This window comes from Lissotriton vulgaris, chromosome 4_1 (genome assembly GCF_964263255.1).
Source record: "Lissotriton vulgaris chromosome 4_1, aLisVul1.2, whole genome shotgun sequence".
NCBI classification, from domain to species: Eukaryota; Metazoa; Chordata; class Amphibia; order Caudata; family Salamandridae; genus Lissotriton; species Lissotriton vulgaris.
The window spans coordinates 2,063,919,322-2,063,942,442 of record NC_141691.1 but is presented as its reverse complement, the minus strand read 5'-3'; the positions used below and the strand labels follow the sequence as shown (position 1 = coordinate 2,063,942,442).

General features: G+C 47.6%; 1 protein-coding gene across 1 annotated transcript in view; it reads right to left on the bottom strand.

Moving 5' to 3' along the window:
• The window catches only part of LOC147724986 (E3 ubiquitin-protein ligase TRIM39-like), a 225,001-nt gene that overhangs the window by 43,729 nt on the left and 158,151 nt on the right, over positions 1–23,121 (bottom strand). Inside the window, exons 3-4 of the mRNA XM_086967097.1 lie at positions 5,344–5,574; positions 3,432–3,454 (exon numbers count right to left, since the gene is read on the bottom strand). Coding sequence (XP_086823223.1) covers positions 3,432–3,454; positions 5,344–5,574 — 254 coding nt within the window. The remainder of the gene's footprint in view (positions 1–3,431; positions 3,455–5,343; positions 5,575–23,121) is intronic.

The window sequence follows — 23,121 nt, the reverse complement described above, 5'->3', positions numbered from 1 at the left end:
CTCCTTTCTGGTGAAGAATTGGCTTGGTAGTTTAGTCTGCCCTGTTCCCATGATGCACTGGGCCAGGGACAGACTGATTTGCATATAGCCAGGTTCTGAGCTGGGATGGTGCAGTGAGATAAATAACGGTGATGGATCAAGCCCTGATCTTTGGACTGGGTAAGAGTGGTCTGCTTAATTCAGACACTCTGTTCATCACCACCCCCTTTTCTGAATCGTTTTTGGCCACTATAGGTGTGGCAGGGTATACTCAGACATGAGTCCCTTTCTCACTGCACCATCAGGATTCAAGCAAGCCGGGCCGAAGACGGCTGAAATGCCAGAAACCGGTCCCCGGTAGCTTGTCTCCTTTCTGGTGAAGAATTGGCTTGGTAGTTTAGTCTGCCCTGTTCCCATGATGCACTGGGCCAGGGACAGACTGATTTGCATATAGCCAGGTTCTGAGCTGGGATGGTGCAGTGAGATAAATAACGGTGATGGATCAAGCCCTGATCTTTGGACTGGGTAAGAGTGGTCTGCTTAATTCAGACACTCTGTTCATCACCACCCCCTTTTCTGAATCGTTTTTGGCCACTATAGGTGTGGCAGGGTATACTCAGACATGAGTCCCTTTCTCACTGCACCATCAGGATTCAAGCAAGCCGGGCCGAAGACGGCTGAAATGCCAGAAACCGGTCCCCGGTAGCTTGTCTCCTTTCTGGTGAAGAATTGGCTTGGTAGTTTAGTCTGCCCTGTTCCCATGATGCACTGGGCCAGGGACAGACTGATTTGCATATAGCCAGGTTCTGAGCTGGGATGGTGCAGTGAGATAAATAACGGTGATGGATCAAGCCCTGATCTTTGGACTGGGTAAGAGTGGTCTGCTTAATTCAGACACTCTGTTCATCACCACCCCCTTTTCTGAATCGTTTTTGGCCACTATAGGTGTGGCAGGGTATACTCAGACATGAGTCCCTTTCTCACTGCACCATCAGGATTCAAGCAAGCCGGGCCGAAGACGGCTGAAATGCCAGAAACCGGTCCCCGGTAGCTTGTCTCCTTTCTGGTGAAGAATTGGCTTGGTAGTTTAGTCTGCCCTGTTCCCATGATGCACTGGGCCAGGGACAGACTGATTTGCATATAGCCAGGTTCTGAGCTGGGATGGTGCAGTGAGATAAATAACGGTGATGGATCAAGCCCTGATCTTTGGACTGGGTAAGAGTGGTCTGCTTAATTCAGACACTCTGTTCATCACCACCCCCTTTTCTGAATCGTAGCCTATCTTACTGTGGCATCAAATATGGTGCAATCCCGAATGTCATCTAACTCGCTCCCTCATCACTGACTGTTTAGCCCTGACAAACTGGCGAAAAATCCCGTGGCTAACCTATATATGTAACTTTTTTAAAGATCTGGATTGCGAGTCCTATTTCAAAGAACCTTCCTCAGAGGAAGACATTTCCAGGAAACAGTTAAAGCTAATGTGGATGGGTCATCTGACGGATCTTCGGAACCAGGCAGAGATCATTAAACCACAAAACGAGAAAATTTGCGCTCAACAGTCTGGAAAATGTATACAGCCCTACCTGACGTACTTTTTATCTAATCATGAAAAGTTCTTATTAACAAGACTACGCTTTAATATTTTCTCCCGTTTAGTTTCATTTCCGGAAACGCATAACTGGTCGCACAACTTGATGAATTGCCCCTGTGATGGAATCTCCCCACAATCTACGATGTCCTTTTTTTGCAAATATTATAAACTACCAAGGAAAACGTGGATTATCCCGATTCTCCGAACCAGTGGTCACAGACAATCTTATCCAGCATTTCTCTATTTGCAATCTCTAAAATCGCCACACGAAGCTAAACTTATAGTGACTTTTCTCAAAGCAGTCTTAACAATACGTCGCAATGTTCCCAGCTAAACCAGAACTGTATAGAATTGTTAAAACTATTTTTCTACTTCAAATGTCTTTTTCTACTGTGACTTAGTTTCTTCTTATTTATGTGCAAAAATTTTTTAACATGTACTTTTTATGATAACTTAATGATAATCGAATAAAAGTTGATGAAACTATACCTGTATTTTGGGCAATACATGACATTGTGATCAGACACAGGTACAAGCCCATTTCTGGGCTTAGTGTTCCAGTGCACGCAGGACGTCTTAATACAACTGTGACTTTCACTAGCCCAGGGCAGTATCTCTGAGTGCCGTTCCTTCATGCGCATCTTTATGGCACTGAATGACACTGGAATAATCCATTCCTATTTTATGTTGTCTCTTTGTTTCTTTTTTTTAACAACTGCTGCACATCAACCATTTCTCGCTTTTATAATCTGTTTCTCTTGAAGCCCTCACCGGGGCTGAAACTGATGGATTGGTGTGCAGAGTGTTACACACGTCAGGTGAACATATCACCATAAGAGTGGCGGTTTGCTTTAAATTGAAATAACTGCTCTAAAGATTTTCCCTTGGAACACCTTAATCACAAGTGGGTGAAAAGTGTTTTGACGCAGCCTTCTGAGCATAAAGTATGTGTGCGGAATGCATTATTATGCATAAACCGCTGAATGTGAAATATTAAGCCTGAATAACAAATGTATTATAATATTGTAACCTTCCTTTCCCCCAAGTGACCCTCTGTTTTCCTTTTTCCCTCTCGAGCCTGATTCTAGTGCAGCGCTGGGATGCCTCCGGGTAACCATGCGCTTTATAAAACCGGTTACATTACATTACATTACATTGTAACTCAGCAACCACATCACTTTGCCTCAATTTGAACAACTGTAGTCCGCGTCTCTCTACTGTACCCGTCATTATGTGAGAACTAGTCGCTTTCATTAAGCTGTTAATTCCCCAGAAAAAGTTTTCAAATTGTGCCCACTCACTTCTATTGGTAATTTAACTCTGGGTACTGGGGCCACTTGCAGTCCGATAGGCGCAAGCAATACATTATGTATGCTTCTTAAACTTGGGTCATAAAACTAGGATGAGACAGGTTTAGGGGAGGATGAGGGTTTTAGACATTTCTAATGATGTTTCAAAGCACTAGAGGGACATTTGAGGATTGGCAGTGGCGCCGGAATCTATCGAAGGAGGTTTTCAGTACTCTGGGTTTGTGGACAAAGGTGCTTTTTGTGGACACACAGGAATTCCAAGAGTAGATGTTTGAGGAGTGTCAAGGTCATTTTTTGAAAACTCAATTAATTTTTATTAGATTGAAATTTTTTTTTTAAAGTATGTGGATGGTTTGAAAACAAGCCAGGGGCCTCGACACTGTTTGTAAGTAGGAGAGTAGTTATGAGGTGATCTACATATAATAATTGTCTGAGGTGGTGTTGCTCTGGCAGCAGAGAGGATCTGTGTGAGCTCAGTACTGACATTTCCACACTGCAGCCAGACCTGCTCCCTACACACTGAGAGGAGGACAATAAAACAGCCTTACCTGTCCAGGGTGCTTCTGATATCCTGCAAAACAAAAGGACGACATCAGTTTCCACAACAGATTTTAAATGTTTGCAAAAGTTTAGGTATTAGTTGTACAATTCAGGGTAATGCAAGGATCTCATCTAAGGAGACACTAGGGTGCCCACCTCACACCTCAACACACACAGTCTGTGATATTCTGAATAGGGTCACATGACACAGCACAGCTTGCAAAATCCCAAATGGGCCCTCAAGACAGCAGAACTTTTAAATTCAGAGTGAGGGCAGATGGAGTACAGACTGATATATTCTGAATGCGTCATGCATTATAGCCTCTCGTTCCTGCTTTAAAACTCCTGCATCACTGGAAATAATTTGTGCTATACCAGAGAAACAACTAGTATCCATGCTCAGAGTATACCACACCAACATACTTCTAATGCTCTTATATGGAATTAAATGTACACCTATGAATAAACAAGGATTTTGGATAAAGCAGAGGATAAGACCCTTAAGCCTCTTGTTGCTGTTAGTTAATGTCTACCCATTCAAGCTGCAAAGCTAGAACTGGGTATAACCCGTACTCAGGAAAAAGCACTACTGTCTGCTATGCCAGGGTGTTTTTGTTCACAACAGGAGGCGCTTAATACTCTGGAAGAACTGGTCACACTTGAACTGGAACAGCCTCAGTCATTAAATCATGTTCTATGTAAAAAAAATGGACTTCACTCAGAATTGTTTCAGTTTTAAAAACAAATTATGAAATGAATGGACTGGGGTAATTCAGCTTAAGTGACCTTTAAGACCACGAGCACCAGAGCTTTATTACCGTTTGGATACACAGCGCTTAACCTTACTAAAAACCCTGAAACCTGCTGTTGATACAGCTGTACCAAAGTATTCAGCCATATCCCACAATGTGACCATTCTACGAGAGTCTTCTCTTTCACCTGTGCACACATGGTTTGTTGTAAAATGTAAACAAGGGGTGATGGGTCGTGCTAGCTAGATTCACTAAAACTGCACACACTGTAGTAAGTATATTCAGAGTCTCAACCAATTAATGAATTTGACCAGTGCTCACTCTATTTATTTGAGTTCCATCAATAATAGCATTAACTAGAAATGTATCAAATCCGTTAATATATTTCAGCTTAGGAATGAAATTGAAAAGATTCATATTTAACACTGTTTTAAGGATCTTCATTGCTGCCTCCATAGGAAATTTTAAGCAATAGAAATTAGAACATTGGAATGTTGGGAGCTCCATTGCGGACAATGGAGTGCTCCCTGCTTCTACGGGCCGGTAAAGGCCCGCAGAGCAACATTCCAATGTTCTACAAAGGCTTCTCGAAGCTCGAGGGGATTTATATCCCCTCGAGCTTCGAGAACCCTTTGTTTAATTTGTTATAACATTCTGTCCTCTAGTGGCAGAATGTTCTAATAGCCTTATAGCCCTTCGTAGCTGGGCTATACCGGCAATTAAAGTCCCGCTGTCTCGTTAAAGTCCCTCGCCTTCGGCTCGGGCCTTTAACGATTCAGCGGGCCTTTAATAGCCGGTATAGTCCGCTACGGCGGGCTATAAGGCTATAATAATGTATTACCACATTCTGAATGGGGTCATGTTACACAGCGGAGTGTGATATTCTGAATGGGATTGTTTGACGTAGTACAGCTCTTCTTTATACTGTGTTGGGCTGTCAGTATACAAGTAGTTTCCTCTGTACTGAATCAGTCTGTACTATGGGTAGGGCTGTCAGAGCAGAAGGATTTGCTGTTAGTTTATATTTTGTTGGGTTGTCTGAAATAGGAGGTCAATGTAAATTAACCCTGTCTGTTGATCATACATGTTCTCCACTTACATTCAACGCTTCACTCCATATGAATGTAGCTCTTCTGTATTGTCTTGTTTTCACTAAGCGGTGTCTCACCTTCAGGAGGTCCAACGCTGGCTCCTTGTATTTTTCCTCCAGATCTGTTATCAGGGCTTTCAGAGAAGTGATTTGATTGGACAACTTGGTGATATTTGCATTTTCTACAGCGGTAATCCTCTTCTCCATCTCCTCCAGTCTCTGGTTCAGTGTCTGCTCTTTATCTCTCAGGAGCTGGCGCAGCTGTTTACTCTCAGTCGCAATTTTCTGCTTCTCCGCTCTCACCTTGTTCTGTCAACATCAAAGAAATGATGGTTAGATTCTGGGGAGCTTTAAATGAGCATCGCTATATGTAGTGTGTAACCTGGGGGTGGGGGGTTTGAGGGGCACAAGGCGTTCTGACAGAAACCAACAAAACTAGGGCTGCTGCCATATTTAGGGGCGCAGGCGGTGCGAAGCTAAAGCTAAGCACGAAAACTGTGTTTTTGCAGCTGCGCACTCTTGCTGCCTTCCCTTCTACTGTCTTAGTTTTCCGGTCCCACCAACACAGCCCCTCACTGGCGGTGCACTGTCCACCCACTGCCCCCCTGAGCTCTGCACTCTCCACCAACACAGACCCTCCACCCCCAATGGGCGGTGCGCTGTCCACCCACCTCCCCCTCTGAGCTCTGCACTCTCCACCAACACAGACCCTCCACCCCCAACGGGCGGTGCGCTGTCCACCCACCTCCCCCTCTGAGCTCTGCACTCTCCACCAACACAGACCCTCCACCCCCAACGGGCGGTGCGCTGTCCACCCACCTCCCCCTCTGAGCTCTGCACTCTCCACCAACACAGACCCTCCACCCCCAACGGGCGGTGCACTGTCCACCCACCTCCCCCTCTGAGCTCTGCACTCTCCACCAACACAGACCCTCCACCCCCAACGGGCGGTGCACTGTCCACCCACCTCCCCCTCTGAGCTCTGCACTCTCCACCAACACAGACCCTCCACCCCCAATGGGCGGTGCACTGTCCACCCACCTCCCCCTGAGCTCTACCCACAGTTAAATCCTAAGGTTCTTAAAAACGTAACCAAATCACTGACTGTCCAAGGAGAGATGCATTTTCAACAACAGCCTCTAATCCTTCCTACCTAGGAACTTCAGGGAGGGGTTTTGTGAGTGGTAACGACACTGCCACAGCCTGTCAGAGGACCCACAGCTGCTCTCTTGTTAGTACTGAGATCCTCCTGGTGGACGTCCGTAAACATGGATGTCGAGCAGTATTTCCTGGCTTGCCGAATATTGCATTCAATGAAAATTAATGCATTCCAGACCATTTACATCTAAGCCTGGAACTCCTGAACCATGGCACAGAATGTCACCTGCTTTAAATCTTACATCCTGCAAGAGGATATCGATTTTTTATGGCCATCATTGAGGCCTTTTCCAATGTAGCTAATTTTTCTCTTCTTAAAACCATACCATCTGCTTCCACCATGGCCAAATACTTTCTAACAGATATGGATTGATCACATGGGCTTTGGGACACATACCATGGCTTGACAAATCTGCAGGAAAAAGGGAAAATCACGGAACTGCTCAGAACCAGTCTCAGAACTAGCTGCAGGAATACACAATGTCAGTCTGCAATTTGGAAAACTAACTCCCTGTAACGAGCTTTCTTGACTAGAAGCCGAGGGACAACAAACAAGCAACGACTGAGAGATTCTTTAGAAAACCATAGGTGGAGTAGCTGCTGCCAAACCCCCTTGCATGGATAACATTCAACCAGTCTGCCAGGATGGGTGCCCTTGACCCTGCTTCGAAGGAGTGATGTGACTGATTGCTCAAGAGCAGTGTTGGTGATGTCCTTGTATGAGAAAGAAACAACTTTAACCCCTCATTGTAACACAAGACATCATTACAGCTGTTCTGGAAATGTCTCCCTTGTGAACGCGGCTGTGCTGACACCTGAGGCACAGAGTGTCTTGGAACTCAACACGCTGCCAGTTCTGCTGCGCGGTCTAACACCAAGAAGCATCTGAAGTTTTGGATATCTTCGGTAGTAGGGAAGGCAGAAGTGACATGCGCTGGAAGAAGATTGGCACCATCAGAAGGCAGTGGCACCTGCCCGGAGCGCTCACCCCTGGGACACAGACTGTGGGTAGCTGCTTGCTTGGGTGCGGGGTTTTAGACTGGGATGAGAAGATCCCAAGCTTGTGGTCGGGATCTCCTTGACCACGAGCACCACAACCCCATCACAACACCCTCTTGAACGGTGTTGGCAGGGCTGTAGTTTACTTAAGGTTGTGAGCATCACCGCCTGTATCATGAATTGTAACTCCCCATCAACTGGGCAGGGGTATGGATTGGGGCATCATTGCCCAATGAGTCATGCATGGCGTACAGCATCCGGCGCTGTACGGACTCCACTGAATAGAGTCGTCGGCGTCGCTACCGGCACAAAAGAACTTCACATACTTTTACACCCAGGACATAGAGGTACGGCAGCATTTCATGCCAGGGGTCTGGAAAGAGTGCATGACTAGCTGGGACCGAATCAGAATATTCAAAGTGAGCTCCTCAAAAGAATGGCCCCAATAACACCACTGAGAATCCCCACGGCAGAGCCAGGGGTCCAAGAGATTTACCACTTGTCAGACCCTGTTGGGGGAGCCATGGGGAAGGCAGAGGCTAGAGGGCCTTGGCCATGGCTTGTTAAAGTCATTTGCCAATGATGACAGGTGGGCAGCTCTAATAAGACTGTAAAGTGGGTCAAGTGCAACCCCTTCACACTTGACACTCCGGGTAGCGAGGGTGAGCAGTCACAGGCCTCTCAGGACTGTAGTGTGGGGGGTTCTCAAGCTCAGCGCTCAACAATAAAATAAAAGACACATCAATCTTAAAGTACAGCCCAGTGGTTGTCTTTATAAAAAGACAGTTGTCCTAAATTTTACACATTAAAATGAACACACAGGATAGTGTTCCTGCGTGTAATCCCTCGAAGGCTCTACCATCGCCCCTCTCCATCTATACTGCTCCCCAGTGACCCCCCTCTGGATTGGGTTCCCCTTCCCTTCTGGCTGGTGAGTCATCAGTAGTGTGAGCCAAGCTCAGGTGCAGTTTATATGTGCCACAGTTTAAATGCTCTCAGTCGTTCCTTTTCTTACCCTTTCTCGAGAGAGGTGATACTGTTTCAGTCCTTCTGGTGTATCTTGTAGCGGTGGTGGCCCTACTGAGTACCCAGCAGGAGATGCAGAGAACCCACAAGTCTTCTGATGGGCGTCAGAGCCAGATGCAGGCCATGTCTGGCAGCGCACTCACCCAGCCCTGTTGGATAAGTTGCGGCGACAGGTTATACAGGAGCAGACCTATGTCAGATGGAGCTGAACTGACAGTCTTGAGGTTGCAATCCCAGATGGACCTAAGGGAAGCACAGCTCTGGCTAGGCAGAAGGCAATCCCTCAGTTGCAGCCCTCCGCAAGGCCTATGCAATAAAGCAGTTACTGCTCTCATGTGGCCCTACAGCAATCTTGCAGTCGCAGCACTTGTCATTGACTATGGCAATCCTGTAGTTGCAACTCTAACTGGACCGTCGTTGACCACAAAACAACCATTCTCACCAGGAACTGAGATGAGAAACTGTGGGGCACCAGGATCCTCTTAAGATTTCTCTTGAGTAGTCTGCTTCTTCCTGGATGTGCTGGACCTCGCTCATCCTAGACAGTGAAGTCACCTGCAGGATTAGACAGACAACGTACCACTCTCAGCAGACAGCCAGGCTTCAGGGCACATCAGGCAGGTCCACAGCTTCTTCAGTAGATAGGCCAGACTTCAGGTTATGCCCCTCACCTCTGGTAGATCATCTGTCAGGCAAACAGTATTCCTGTCTGCTCTTCAGTCTTTTGAATATTATGTGGAGTATTGCCTTTCTTGGTCATAAAATAAGTGGAACTGCAACTAAGTGGGTGGTTTTGGTCCCATTTTATAAACCACTTCCAGAAAGAGACTGTTGATCCACTGACTCAAACTGAGGAACCGGTTTGGGGTGGTTCTCCCTTAAATATAACATATAATTTGTATTTGGAAAACACAAATTCAAACTTGTATCTATTGGCACTGAAATAACAGATGTTTATTGTTAACAAACTCAATGTCACTCCTTTTGTGGAGCTCAGAAGGATGAAAGGCTGAGTGGACCCATCGGGATTCCAACCTGTGACCATGAGATGAACCCTCATTTCTGGAGTGAGTGTTCCAGTCCCCTGACCCACCAGACCCAGCAAGTGTTCCGCTCAGGCTGTTTCAAGAGGTCCCTTCAGGCTGCTCTCCTGACACAACCTTTGTGTAGAGTGATGGTTTTCACATCAGGTAGCACCGGGCCGTCTCCATCCTGGAGCACCACAACAGAGTCATAAAGAGGAGTGAGGTCTCTGCACCCAGATGTCATCAGCCCAACTGAAGGAGTAATAGGGACGGACAAAAGTGGAGGCCTCACCTAGAGACTTACTCACCTTCCAAAACCGATCCTACAATCTCAGCATTCATCCTGTCCATCCACCAAATGGCAGTGTTCAGTAACACTAATCAGCAGCTCATTCATTCCAAACCAAAAGCCTCATAGAATTGTGAAAAGGCCCCCCTGTCTCCACTCCCCTCACTTCAGTGAGTGGTTCTTCCCGCTTCAGCTACAGGTGACACACGCCCACTGTCCGACAACATAGTCATCATGCTCCACTTTGTTCTAGGCCTGTCTAGGGGTATCCAAATGGATCCCACTGTCCTCCATTACTCTGGATCACTCACATACCGTTGAAGTGCTACACTCATGTAAATGAAACAGTAAAACTAACATAAAGAGAGGACAATGAAATAAGAAAATGAAGGTTTAACAAAGAGATTAAGTGGAAAGAATAATCATTAAATTAAATGGAGCTAACCAAAGTGAAGAACATGAAAGATATAAATCAAAATAGAACAAAAGGGAAAAAAGAAAACCAGAAGAGAAAAAGCAGTGACAAGAAGTAAGGGAACAGTAAAGAGTGAGGGAAAGAAAAAGAGAAGGAGAAAGAAAACATTCTCACTTTTTTACAAATAACTTTATTACTGTGATTCATTAATATTGCACAGATGTGGCATAGATTGCAACAGTGCAAGCTGCCCTTAAATGCAGAGAATAAAATTACATAGCTGCAAAGTGGTCCTTTCTCCTTTCACCCCATATGCAGACTTTCATTTTTAACGTACAGCAACTTGCATTCTGGGTCTTGTATTTTTATTTCACATTGTAAATGTGGGCTCAAAATCACAGTAAACGTAATGCTATTGAATAAAATGCCAAGACCAGTTTAAGGTATCGCATGCCACAGAGCCGCATGCCAGTCCTTCTCATTTGATGCCTTCCATGTCCATCTTGGTTTGTCCCTCCCCTGGAGCATAGCCTCTTTACCATTGTTTAGCTTCACCAACTGAATACCACCGCTGCTCACTTTTAGTGAACTACTTTTTTCCTTTTGCTTAAGGAATCCATTAGAGTGCATGTGTTTTCCATCTCTCTCTTGCTTTATCACCCTTAAATATCCACCACTTGAGCTATATATGTTGATGGTTCCCTCGTGTGCTGCAAGCTCTCTATTGTGTACTTCTCAGCCTGGCCAACACCCTTGGCCCTTGTTCCATGTTGTTTCCCCCTCATGTGCTTCTATTCTACTCCCATGTTGCCATACCCAATCTGCCATTGCCCCAGTCCCCTGTGTGGTCCTTATTTTAAAAAAATTACTTTTGGGACTACAAATCAGCAAATTGCTGTGGGCCTCACAGCCTTAAAAAATACTTTAACACTATTTTTAACTAACGTTTCTTTATTTACCACTCCATCTAGGGTCCATAAATTAAATTGAAAAGCACCCACATCATTTAGTAGGTGTGTGCATGACCTTTCTTTCATCCTTTGACCATGCTCCACAGCATCCTGACAATGCTGTACAGCATTGCCCAAAAGCTAATGTAAAACTAATAAGTTCTGGAGGTGAGATTCTTTTTTGCAATTTTTCATGTCCAGTCCAATGATATTCTTACTGTGGGTGTGTCAGGTGTAGGAAGGTGGAATCTGACTGCATGATTGCCCCCACTTTTTTCCTGGTGTTTTGCTGGTTTTCGACTTAGTTTGGCTGGGATCCTGCTATTCAGGACCCTCGCCTATCTGTCCTCTCCCTAAATTGGTTGTTCCTGTACTTTAGGTACACTCCAGATTGGATTCTGGGGTACCCTTATAAGTCCCTAGTATATGGTATCCTGTAATCCCAGGGCATAGGTACCACAGGGATCTCCCAGGGACTGCAGCATGTATTATGCCACCCCTGAGAAGCCACTCAAAATGACACAACAGGTCTGCTACAGCAGCCTGTGTAAGGTGGTGTGTGCACCCCTTACTTAGATATAGGTTCCCTATATCTACCTTACATCACTACACATATAATCAGTCCCCCCTATGGCAGGGTTTATCAATCCTGAAGGCAGGGTGCTGGGTTTTGTGTAAGAGGGTGCCTATGCATGAGCTGGGCCCCTTTGCAGACTTCATTTAGTAATAAATACATATATATATATATATATATATATATATATATATATATATACACACACATATATATATATATATATATATATATATATATATATATATATATATATATATATATATATATATATATATATATATCTGGTTTGGTTCTCCTTTCATTTGGTCATTCAAGAGGTTATAATCCGGTAATCCAAGCTGCTTTACACTCCTTCAAGCTGCTCTCCATAGCTACCACGAGGATCGCTTTCGATAAAGGTTTTTTTTAAACCTACCATCAATAAGGGTTGTTTGGACTGGTGCAAGGGGCCCACTATAACTGTAACTTCTCACACCAGGAACAACAGAGAATGTGTGATTTTCAGCCAAACTGTCTGAGTCGTGGGTACTAATGGTGTTGTAGATGATGCAGGTGTTTATGTTGCTGGCTGAAAATGGGAGCCAGTGGGGTTTCTTTAGGGTATGAGTGATGGTTTATACTTCTTCAGGCTCTCAATGAGGCTTCTACAGCTTATAGGATGCCCTTAAGGGAGCGCACTCCGGAGTCAAGGTAGGCCGTGGATGTTGACACCATCCAGATGCGAGAGTATGAGGGCTTGGACAGCAGCTCTGAAGTCCCTCTGTGAAAAAACAGTTTCACTTTCATCAGTAGAGAGCGCTGGTACCATGTTTATTGTTCTTGGCAACGAGCAGGAATTCTGTCTTGGTGGGCTGAGCTGAAGGTAAGTGCTGGACATCCAGGTCTGGGTTAGTTGCAGACAGAGGCACTGGATGTCAGTAGCGGGGGAGACTTTCAAGCAGAGTTTTGTCATCAGTGCACTGGTGAATTTTGACGCTGTTATCGGTGATTAGCGTACGTGGGGCTCCATGTTGTGTCTCTTGAATCGGGAAGAGAACAGATAATTATGCTGTCAGTGAATCCCACTCAAGACTTCGGAGTGTGGATGAGGGTGAGGGAGTCAGTGGAGTCAAAGACTGCTGAGAGCTCCCGCCATGTCTGACGAGAGGGATCATCTTTGTCTGTGGTGTGAATGGTATTGCATTCAGTTTATTGGTAGCTGTCTCTGTGCTACAGAACAATTTAAAGCTGGATTGGTAGTTGTTTAGGAGATGATTTGGCAGGCTCTTGTTTGAAGTCTGAAAGGTTCGATGTGTGTCTTTTAATTGGAGTGTGAATGTTTACAGGGTTTTCCAGGAATGTGTGGAAGTCACTTGACAAGGGGTTGATGTTGATGGAGGTGGCAGGGCGAGAGAGGAGGTCAAGGTTTCCGTTTAAAGTTATCGATCAAGTATTTGAAACTTATAAAGTTGTTTTATGTTTTTGTCTGCTCTCTGAGGTTATGATAAAGGTGCTGATTGCACAGTTCACCAAGGGCATGACACTAGTTGCTGACACAAAATCCTAAATCATTTTGTTGTCCTCATATTGCTGCCTTTTAAATGGGTAAAGAAAAGGACAAGGTGTGGAAATGTGCTTAATCACACACACAAGACGGTTTGTGAAGTTTACCAAACTTGTTTATTTAACTTCCGTTGTAACCTGTCGACCTCAGCCACAGCCTCTCGCCAAGATCCTCTTCACACAGTCCCCGGCGCTTGCTCTGGAATGCTGGTCGCGGTGACATTTGAAGTGATGTCACCGCGAGCAGCTCCATTACACGCGGAGCCGCCGGGGGAAACAAAGGTGGGAGATACCACACATCCCCCTCCCCTGCGGAATGAAAAGTGGGAATAAAAAGAAGAACAACAGTGTACAGAAATGAACATCATGACATATTGACCTAAATCCAGTATACAGGAAGTCACATCATAACATATTGATCCCAGTGTCTGGGGGGCCTGGTCACTCTCCTACTAGACCTAACACCTGGGTGTGAGACCGGCAACGGCTTCCTAGCATTAGGACGATTGTTACCTCCCACATCACTTTTCTCCGGATGTATGACGTTACAACGCATACTTTTACAACGCCTACCTTTACAACGCAGTTTTTACAACGCATACCATTACAATGCATAATGCTTTTAGGCGCTGGATAGTGAATAGTTTAATTTACTATTCCAACTCCAGTCCCCGTGGATAGTAGGGAAGGTTATTGGATAGTAAATTAACCTATTCCCTATCCTAGAGCGCCCCCCAGCGCAATGCGTTGTAATAGTTTGCATTGTAAAAGTTGCGTTGTAATGGTAGGTCGTTGTAAAAGTTGCGTTGTAACGGTTGTATACCCTTTTCTCCTCCCCTTCACTATCGGAGTCATTCCCGGGTGGGTGAAACCTCACTACTCTTCCCAGGTTCCATATTTTCCCTTCCTGAGTCTTCGCAGCGTTCTTGAACAGCTTTGTGATCTTGGTTGGACCACTGCATCCTGACCAACTTGCTCTACCAGTAGGTGTCCTGATCTTGATGTTATCTCCTACTTTGAACTCAGCATCCCGCGTAGATTTGAGTTGGTCGTATCTTTCTTTCCTTTCCCTCATGGCTCCTTCTTGTTTCTCTAGGCTTTTAGTTTCTTTTGAGTGATCCGACCATCCCTTGTGCCACCCCATCCATCCTGGGGATAGCTTGGTGTTGGGTACCCTTGCCCTGAGGAACTCGAAAGGAGTGACCCCCGTCGTTTGATGCGGGGTGAACCTGTATGCTTCCACACGTCTCCACATCTCTTCCTTCCAGCTCAAACCACTGGCTTTCGCTAGTTGGATGCTTTCCTTGAGGTTTTATTGAAACGTTCGATCATGCCGTTAGTCTCAGGGTGATACAGGGCACACCGTTTATGTGTGATACCTCTTCCCTCCAGGAAGTCTTCCATCTCTTTGGAACACAATTGCACCCCATTGTCTATGAGTAGGCTGCTGGGTAGCCCCTCTCTGACAAATAACTCTTGCATGAATTCAATGACAACTTTCGTCGTGACCTCGCTCACTAGTCTCACTTCCGGCCATCTAGAATACATGTCCATGAGCACCAGAATGTACGGGGTGCGTACCTCTCCTGTCAATGGACCCACAATGTCCAGTGCCACCTCCTCCCAGGGTCCTGACGGGGTGGCCTACATACCATTGGTGGTGTCATTTGCTTCAAGACTGTTGCAGCACGGAATGCAGTCCCTAATTTTCCTTTCAATTGCAATGTCCATACTTGGCCACCAATAGTTCTCTCTCAGCCTTTGCTTCGTCTTGGTGATACCCATGTGGCCTTCATGGGCTATTTCGACTAGGCTTTCTCTCACCGACGCAGGCGGTACCAGTCTTGTCCCCCTGAACAGGCATTCATCGACCATGGAAAGCTCATCTTTGACCATCCAGTACGGCCGCATACTCTCCTCTTTTTTGTCTTCTTGCTTCCACCTGCTCTTTATTCTGTTGTACACCTTCTCCAAGATTTAGTCTTCCTTCATAGCGTTTTTCCATGTTTCTTCTCCTATTGCCCTCTGGATAGCGCAGACATTCTCCATCTGGTGTTCATCCGCTTCAACATCCGCCTCCTTCACTTCCTCTTCATTCACGAGTCTTGACAAGCAGTCCGCTGCAAAATTGTGCGTACCAGGGACATACTCGACGCAGAAGGTATATTCTTGAAGACTGACCACCCATCGCCTGATCCTGCTGGAGATGGCATCTAGGCCCTTCTTGCTGAAGACTTCGACTAGCCGCTTGTGGTCAGTACGCAGTGTGAATTGTGTGCCCCACAGGAAGTCTCTGAATTTACCTAGTGCCCAGGAAACTGGCAGAGCCTCTTTTTCCATGACTGAGTAGTTGTTTTCAGACTTCTGGAGTGATCTAGAGGCGAACGCAATGGTTTCTTCTCCGCCTCTGCCTATTTGTGTGAGGACCGCTCCCAGCCCTTTAGCACTTGCATCGGTGGTGACTACTGTCGCCTGGTTGGGTATGTAGGACTTCAAACTGGGGGCTTCTGACAGTGCTTTTCTTACATCTTCAAACTCCCTTTGACACTCTTTACTCCAGTTGAACTCCAACTCTTTCTTCAATAGCAACCTGATGGCGTACGTCCTTCCTGCAAGGTTCCGTATAAATTTCCCATAGAACTCCAACATACCCATGAATGACTTGATTTCATCCTTGCTTGTGGGGGGCATCAAACTCACAATAGTGTTCTGGAGCTCCGCTTTAGGCCATATTCCTTCAGCTGTCACTTTGTGTCCCAAAAAGTCCAATTCTGCGCAGCCAAAGACGCATTTTTCTTCTTTTAGAGTTAGCCCTTGTGACCTGAACCTTCCTAGCACTTGTCTCAAAGTTTCATCATGTTCTTTGTGGTCTTTAGCTAATTTCAGTACGTCGTCCTGATAACACACGACGCCAGGGATGCCTTTCAAAATGTTCCCCATGAGCCTCTGGAACACGGCGGCCGCCGAGACCAAACCAAAAGGCATCCTTTTGAACTTGTACGCGCCCATGGGTGTCACAAACGCCGTGAGTTCTTGTGACTCTTCATGCAGTTTGATCTGAAAGTATGCAGAGGTGAGGTTGAGGGTGGAGAACACCTTGGCCCCTTCAAGCAAGCTCATCATCTGGGTGATGTTCGGAAGGGGGAATCGATCAACCACGACCTCTCTGTTGAGCGCTCTCAGATCAATGCAGAGCCGGACCGACCCATCCTTTTTCTTAGCGTCCACAATGGGTGCCAACCATTCCGTCGCTTCCACTGGTTCGATGACCCCTGCTTTGCATAGTTTCTCCAGTTCAGATTTCACCTCTTCTTGGATGGCAATGGGAAGCTTCCTGACCTTGGCTACGACAGGCTTGGCGTTTTCCTTCAACTTGATTTTGTGGCAGTAGTTCTTTAAGCATCCTAGTTCTTCTCTGAATACTTCTTTAAACTCAGACACTACATCATCTTTATGTTGGATTATCTCCTGTATTAAAATCTGGGGGTTGCTGTTGGGATTGAGATATACCCCCAGCTCCTTTTGTGCCTGCCACCCCAAAATGCTGTCTCCGACAGTGGACACATACACCTTGGACACTGTTGACCTGTTCTTGTATTCTATTTTGCCCCAGAAATACCCTTTCATGGAGATGGGGCGCCCAGCATACCCTCCGGGTCTCATATCCATTCTCCTCAGGATTATCTTCCCCTTGGACACGCAGGTGAACTCCCTAGCATTAATAATTGTTATTCTAGAGCAGGAATCGAACAACACCTCTAACTCAGTGTTCCCTACTTTTATGGTGTCTTTGGGGCTGCTGACCTGCCCCTCCTCAACCTGTACTACAATTTCTTCACACACAGTGTCATTTTGGCATTTGACCTGACTTTCTTTGACCTGCACCACAAATTCATCACAGACTACGTACGTCCTGTCCCTACTCTGTCTGTTGAACCCTTGTCCAGTCTTGCAATATTGCTTAAAATGACTTTTCTTCCCACACTTGTTACATGTGAACCTCAAAGCGGGACACTCTTTATCATTGGCGAGAGGCCCTTGCTTGCCACATCTGTAACAGGTGCCCTTGAATGATCCACTCACTCTGTTTTCTTTCTGCTCTCTACCCGTTACTTTCTGCCCTTTGATCACTGAGACGGCCTCACATTCGGTCACCACTTCACTCACAACGGGCTTATCATCTTTCCATTTTTCTCCTGTGTCCTGCTTTATCTCCTTGACACACTGCAACATGTGCTCCACTTGTTTGGCTATGATCAAAACCTCCCTCAAAGGTGGGTCATCCTTGAGCCATAGTTCTTCACGTACACGCTCCATTCTGCAACCCACTACAAATTGATCCCTTATCCTCTCCTCACTTGCACCACCAAATTTACAAGTTGCAGCTAGTTTCCTCAACTCTGATACAAAATCTTCAATAGATTCTCCCTCCTTCTGTGCCCTCTTTCCAAAATGGTACCTTTCCATTATGGTGCTAGTCTTGGGAAGGTAATGTAAATCCAATTTTTTAAGACTCACTTCTAGCTCATTGAGGCCTCTCGCTTCCTGCGTGCCTAAGTCCGGGAGGTGATCTAGGACTTCTTCCCCCTCTGCCCCCAAGTAGTATGCCAATAACGCTACCTTCCTCTCAAGTCCCAGGTTAGGCCCGCACACTGTGGCATAATTCAAAAATACTTTCTTCCACTTTTTCCATTGAATACTCGGCTCCCCTGGGTTGGTCAGGAAGAAAGGCGGAGGAGTCACACTCTGCATAATTAGCGTGGGGAGCACTAAGTCAGCCTAAAACCCCAACCCACAGGTGATAGTTTCAGCGCGGGGACACGCCGGGAGGCGTCACCAGGCGCTTTACAAACCCCTATAATAATAGTTAGGTTGCAGGGGCAGGTAAAGGACAGTGTAGGGTAAAATGTCACAAAATGCTTAAGTAAACAGTAATGCAAACACAGGGTAAAAGGTAAACCACTAATGTACAGAGAGGTGCTCTGTGCTGTTCACAGTGTCATAGAAAAATAACGTACAGTTAATACTACCTCACATTTTCCTTAATGACTATTATGAGGGGGGTATAAATCAGTTATTTGTTGACAGCGGCGAGCATGCCAGTCCATGGGAATACAAGACACAATATGAGAGGTGTCTCCTCTGAGATGGCGCAGGGGAATACAGAGCACACAGCGTAAGACCCCTGTTACTATAACTAATTCCAACAGGGTGTCTTACACTGCTACAAACACACCACCGTTAAGAAAGCCGCAGGCTGATGAGGCGAGTTCCACACAATTTCCAGGTTCACACTGTTTCACGACAAGACGGCATGAATGTCAAAACGCAGCATGGGAAAGTTTAAGAGGTCTCAGTTAATGAAGGTGAGAGAGAACAAAGGTGACGACACGCTTAAGCCATCCTTAACTGCATCTAAATGCCAAGATCATCAATTGAAATGAAAGGCTGACGCGCTGAGGATTCCTTGCTTGTGATCACATATGGGGCGCAAAGTTGGCCTGTCAGGGATTTGTCTTGCTGCAACGCCCTCGTACTTGAGCTCACCACTAGCGTCACGGGTCATGTAGCGCACCTCCTTCTCCCCTCTTGGCGCTATGAATCAATGTAACGGGGACGAGATTAGAGCAGCCCACTCCCTGCGCTTCTGCTCCCCTCAGGAATGTCTCGTGGAGGTGGGAGCCACGCGCCTTACTTTTATTAGCTGGCTGACAGATGCCGGATGCCTACGATGTGCCTGCCACTTTAATCACTGCTCACAGACGCCGGCAGTCGAACGCCTCGCTTCTTCAGCTGATTGTCAAAAGCCGGTTTATACACTGTCGGGCTGCCGCCTCAATCTCTGCTTGCAGGCACCGACGGCAGCAAACACTTCACACACACGCTGACCCCAGCCGTGGGTACTGCTCTCCTCAATTACGGAACGCGGGCAATGAAATAGCGCACCAAGACCAGCTGGCAGGCATACCTTACTTCAGGCAAAGGCGCCGACCGGAGCACTCCTTCTTCCGACCAGCAGCCGCTTGCACTCACGCTTGTGGTGCCATGGTTCAGCACTTCTTCCACGACTGTTCCGTAGGAATTTCTTTACACGCCTCAGCTTCAGACATGAACGTTACTTCTTTCTTCCTTTTCTTCAGCGTGTTGAGGTCGCAGGAGAGAACCAGTCCTCCTCGCCAGTGTGGAAATGTGCTTAATCACACACACAAGACGGTTCGTGAAGTTTACCAAACTTGTTTATTTAACTTCCGTTGTAACCTGTCGACCTCAGCCACAGCCTCTCGCCAAGATCCTCTTCACACAGTCCCTGGCGCTCGCTCTGGAATGCTGGTCGCGGTGACATTCGAAGTGATGTCACCGCGAGCAGCTCCATTACACGCGGAGCCGCCGGGGGAAACAAAGGTGGGAGATACCACACAAGGTCACAAGGAGACCGAGAGGAATGATAGGATGAAGAGGGTGAGATATTTCCAGCATAAATGGGAGATTTTGTTACCACTCTACAGAATACCCATCACTGGTAAAACATCAAATGGGTTCAGTTTTGTATAAAATAAAGATCTGTATTGTGTTGTTGTTTACATTGTGTCCAGTCTGTAAGCCTAGTCTAGAGGATTGCATCCATATCTAAAGCCAATTTCTGGAGAGTTGTGTCCAGTTCTGGGGGTCATAGGTTAGATCTTGTTTGTGGGAACGGGGCAAGCAGAGGCTTCTGGGCCACGGCAGTGCAGCTTGGGCTTGCTTGCCTCTGATGTCCAGGGGTCCATCCTACTGTGAATGTTCAAACTGGGCCAAGCCCAAGCCCTTCACTGCTTTCCTCTCAGTGGCAGCGATGGCAGCAGCCACAGGCTTCACAGAGAGGTTAGTGTGAGGGGACAGCAAGCTCAGGACTCAACAAACACCCAACAGCAAAATACTCCACACTGGAAAAGTGCAGGTACTCACAATCGCTTGCATGGGGGGCACTGTCATATGTGTGAGGATGCCCCCTCGGCTCCCCTCCACCACCTGTCACTCTCTGTCCGTGTGAGGGTATCCCCGGTTGGGGGTCTCAGACACAGGTTCGTGCTCCTGTGGCAGTGTCCTTTGCCCTGTCTCAGTTTGGAGTTTCTCACCAAAGGCTAGTCTGTTGTAGCCCTCTGTGTACTTCATTCCATGTCCTCCTCTCAGTGAATGACAGATGAACAGTGAAATCCAGAGGCGGCAGCAGGCAGGAGCGTATCCCTCTTCAGGAAGGTGTCTATTGAAAGTAGGCTGGAGCTTTCAGCACACGGGTTCACTCTGGCTGCTTGGTGAGTCGGTGGCTTGGCTGAGTAGGTCTCCCATCGGTCGAGACAGAGATGCAGTTTGTTTTTGGCCTTAAGTCCATGTGGCTATATTTTGGCAGCTTCTAGGTGCTTCATAGGCCAGCGGCATAGTCCGATCAGACACACTTCTGGCCAGCACCTCCCAAAGCCGCACAGTCCCTTGGTCAAAAAATGGACAAGAGTCTTGAGGCAGCAGCTTCTATTACAGTGGCGTAGTCAGCTTGGGCACAAATTAAGCAAGTACTGTGCGCTAACCACTTAAAGACCATTGAGGCCCACTTGGCAAGTTCCTTGGACTCAGCAACAGTCAGTTCTCTGGCACTTCTTTGGCAGTACAGTCTGCTCAGGCACACTTGGGCCATGCTTCAGGCAAGCAGCAGGCTGGTTTCATCAGGGCAATGCACTCACGGACGCCACGGCTACGCTGCAGAATCCCCGCTTCAGCCTGGATGACAGCCTCTGAACATGATGCTACCAACCATGCTCTTTGCAATCTCCGCTGGGCAGACCCTCAGATCCAGGATCAAAGGTTCTTGGCCGAGTGGCGAGTGACCTGCAGGATTTGCCTGCTCCTTCCCTCTTCTCTCGGGCAGGTCACTTCCACGTGTTCCAGGACAGGGAGACGGCTCTCCAGACAGATCCCACTTCAGGTGATGTAGCCTCGCCTCTGAGAAGCGGGCTGCCAGGCAGACACCAGCTGTGGATGCCCCTTAGCCCCCTGGGTAACCTACTTCTTGGTCAAACAGAGACGGAACTGAAACCCAAAGTGAGCCAGCAGCTCTGACAGGAGATGTGAATTCTCCACCTGCACTTTCAGAACCGGTTTGGGTTGGTTCTCCGTTCATGTGTCCTCCTCAGGCAGAATTCAGACTCAGCCTTTGTCTGGAGTGATGCTCCTTACAGCAGAGCCATCTCCAGGCTGGAGCAACACAACAGAGGCATAAAAAGGTGCGAGAAATCTGCAACCAGCTATAAACATTCACACTGAGCGAGTCTAGGAGGAGAGACATGAAGCTCACCTCTTCCAAAGGATCCTTCGCACTCTGAACAACAGAGACTGCAGTCTCACCCTCCACCAAGGATGACTAACCAGCAGCTCACTGCAGCAAAAGAAACATATTGAATTACTAAAGGGTGACCTGACCCCAGGCCGCCCCCCACGCCGCACGGCTCCTCCTGACTGCCCGAGTCTCTGCCCCACTGCTCCTCCGGTTCGCCCCTGGAAAAGTGCTCTTGTTCCCCTCTGCACTGCCAACCTTTTTTCTCTGCTGGCACTGTATTTGCATTTTTGTCTGTTTTAATTGTATTTTTGTTTCGTTTCTGTATTGTATTTTCAGGCGCCCCTGCCCTCTGTCCCCCCCGCTCTCTGCTTCCCGCCGCTGCTCCCCCGCTGCACGCCCCCTTTTTTCTTCTGTACCCCCTGCCACTTGCCCATTGGTCGCCCCGCTCCCGCCTCCCAGCTGTTCCTCCCTCCCACAAGGCGCGCAAAAGGCAAGCCCATCTGCACCCGTCTGCGCCCGTACGCGCCTGGACCGCGCCCAGCGCCAGAACCACTGGCCCCCACCGAAGCCAAGCTACCCGAATGAGATAGGACTCCGCCGCCCTCAACGCACTCAACACCAGACGACCACCCGCCTGCCACCAAGCCACCCCAATGCAAATCCACGGACCCTTCACCTGCCAAGCCTGCAAATTCACCTGCCTCCGAACCTGCAGGCCTCCCACCGGACCTAACACCGACAACAACCACCTCAAGTGCATCCTCCTCAACACCCGCTCCGTCCACAAGCACGCCGTCGAACTCTGGGACCTCCTCGACACAACAGCACCAGACGTCGCCTTCCTCACGGAAACTTGGATGAACGCCTCCTCGGCCCCCGACATCGCCATAGCCATCCCGGACGGCTACAAAATCACACGGAAGGACCACATCAACCAAACCGGAGGAGGAATCGCCATCATCTACAGAAACACCATCAACATCACGACCAACGAAGAAGACACACTCTCTGCCGCCAAACACCTACACTTCCAGATTCACACCGACCCCAAGACCACCCTTAGAGGAACACTCATCTACAGACCCCCGGGCCCATGCACACAATTCAGCGAAACCATCGCCGACTTCATCAGCCCGCACGCCCTAGCCTCACCAGAATACATCCTCCTAGGGGACCTGAACTTCCACCTGGAGAAAAACAATGACAACACCACCACCCTGCTCACCAACCTCGGACTCAAGCAACTGGTGAACACCCCCTCCCACCGAACTGGCCACACACTCGACCCCATCTTCTCCGCCAGCAACCACATCTCCTTCAGCCACTCCACCGAGCTACACTGGACCAACCACAGATGCATCTACTTCACCTTCAAAGAGACTACATCCCACCTCCACATGCTACAAATCCCCTGCAGATGCTGGAGCAAAATTACCACCGACCAGCTCCTCTCATCACTGAGCCAGAACCCGCCAGCCGACACCACGGACACCAACAACGCAGCCCACAACCTCGCACAGTGGATCACCAATTGCGCCGACGACCTCGCTCCACTGAAGAACCCCCC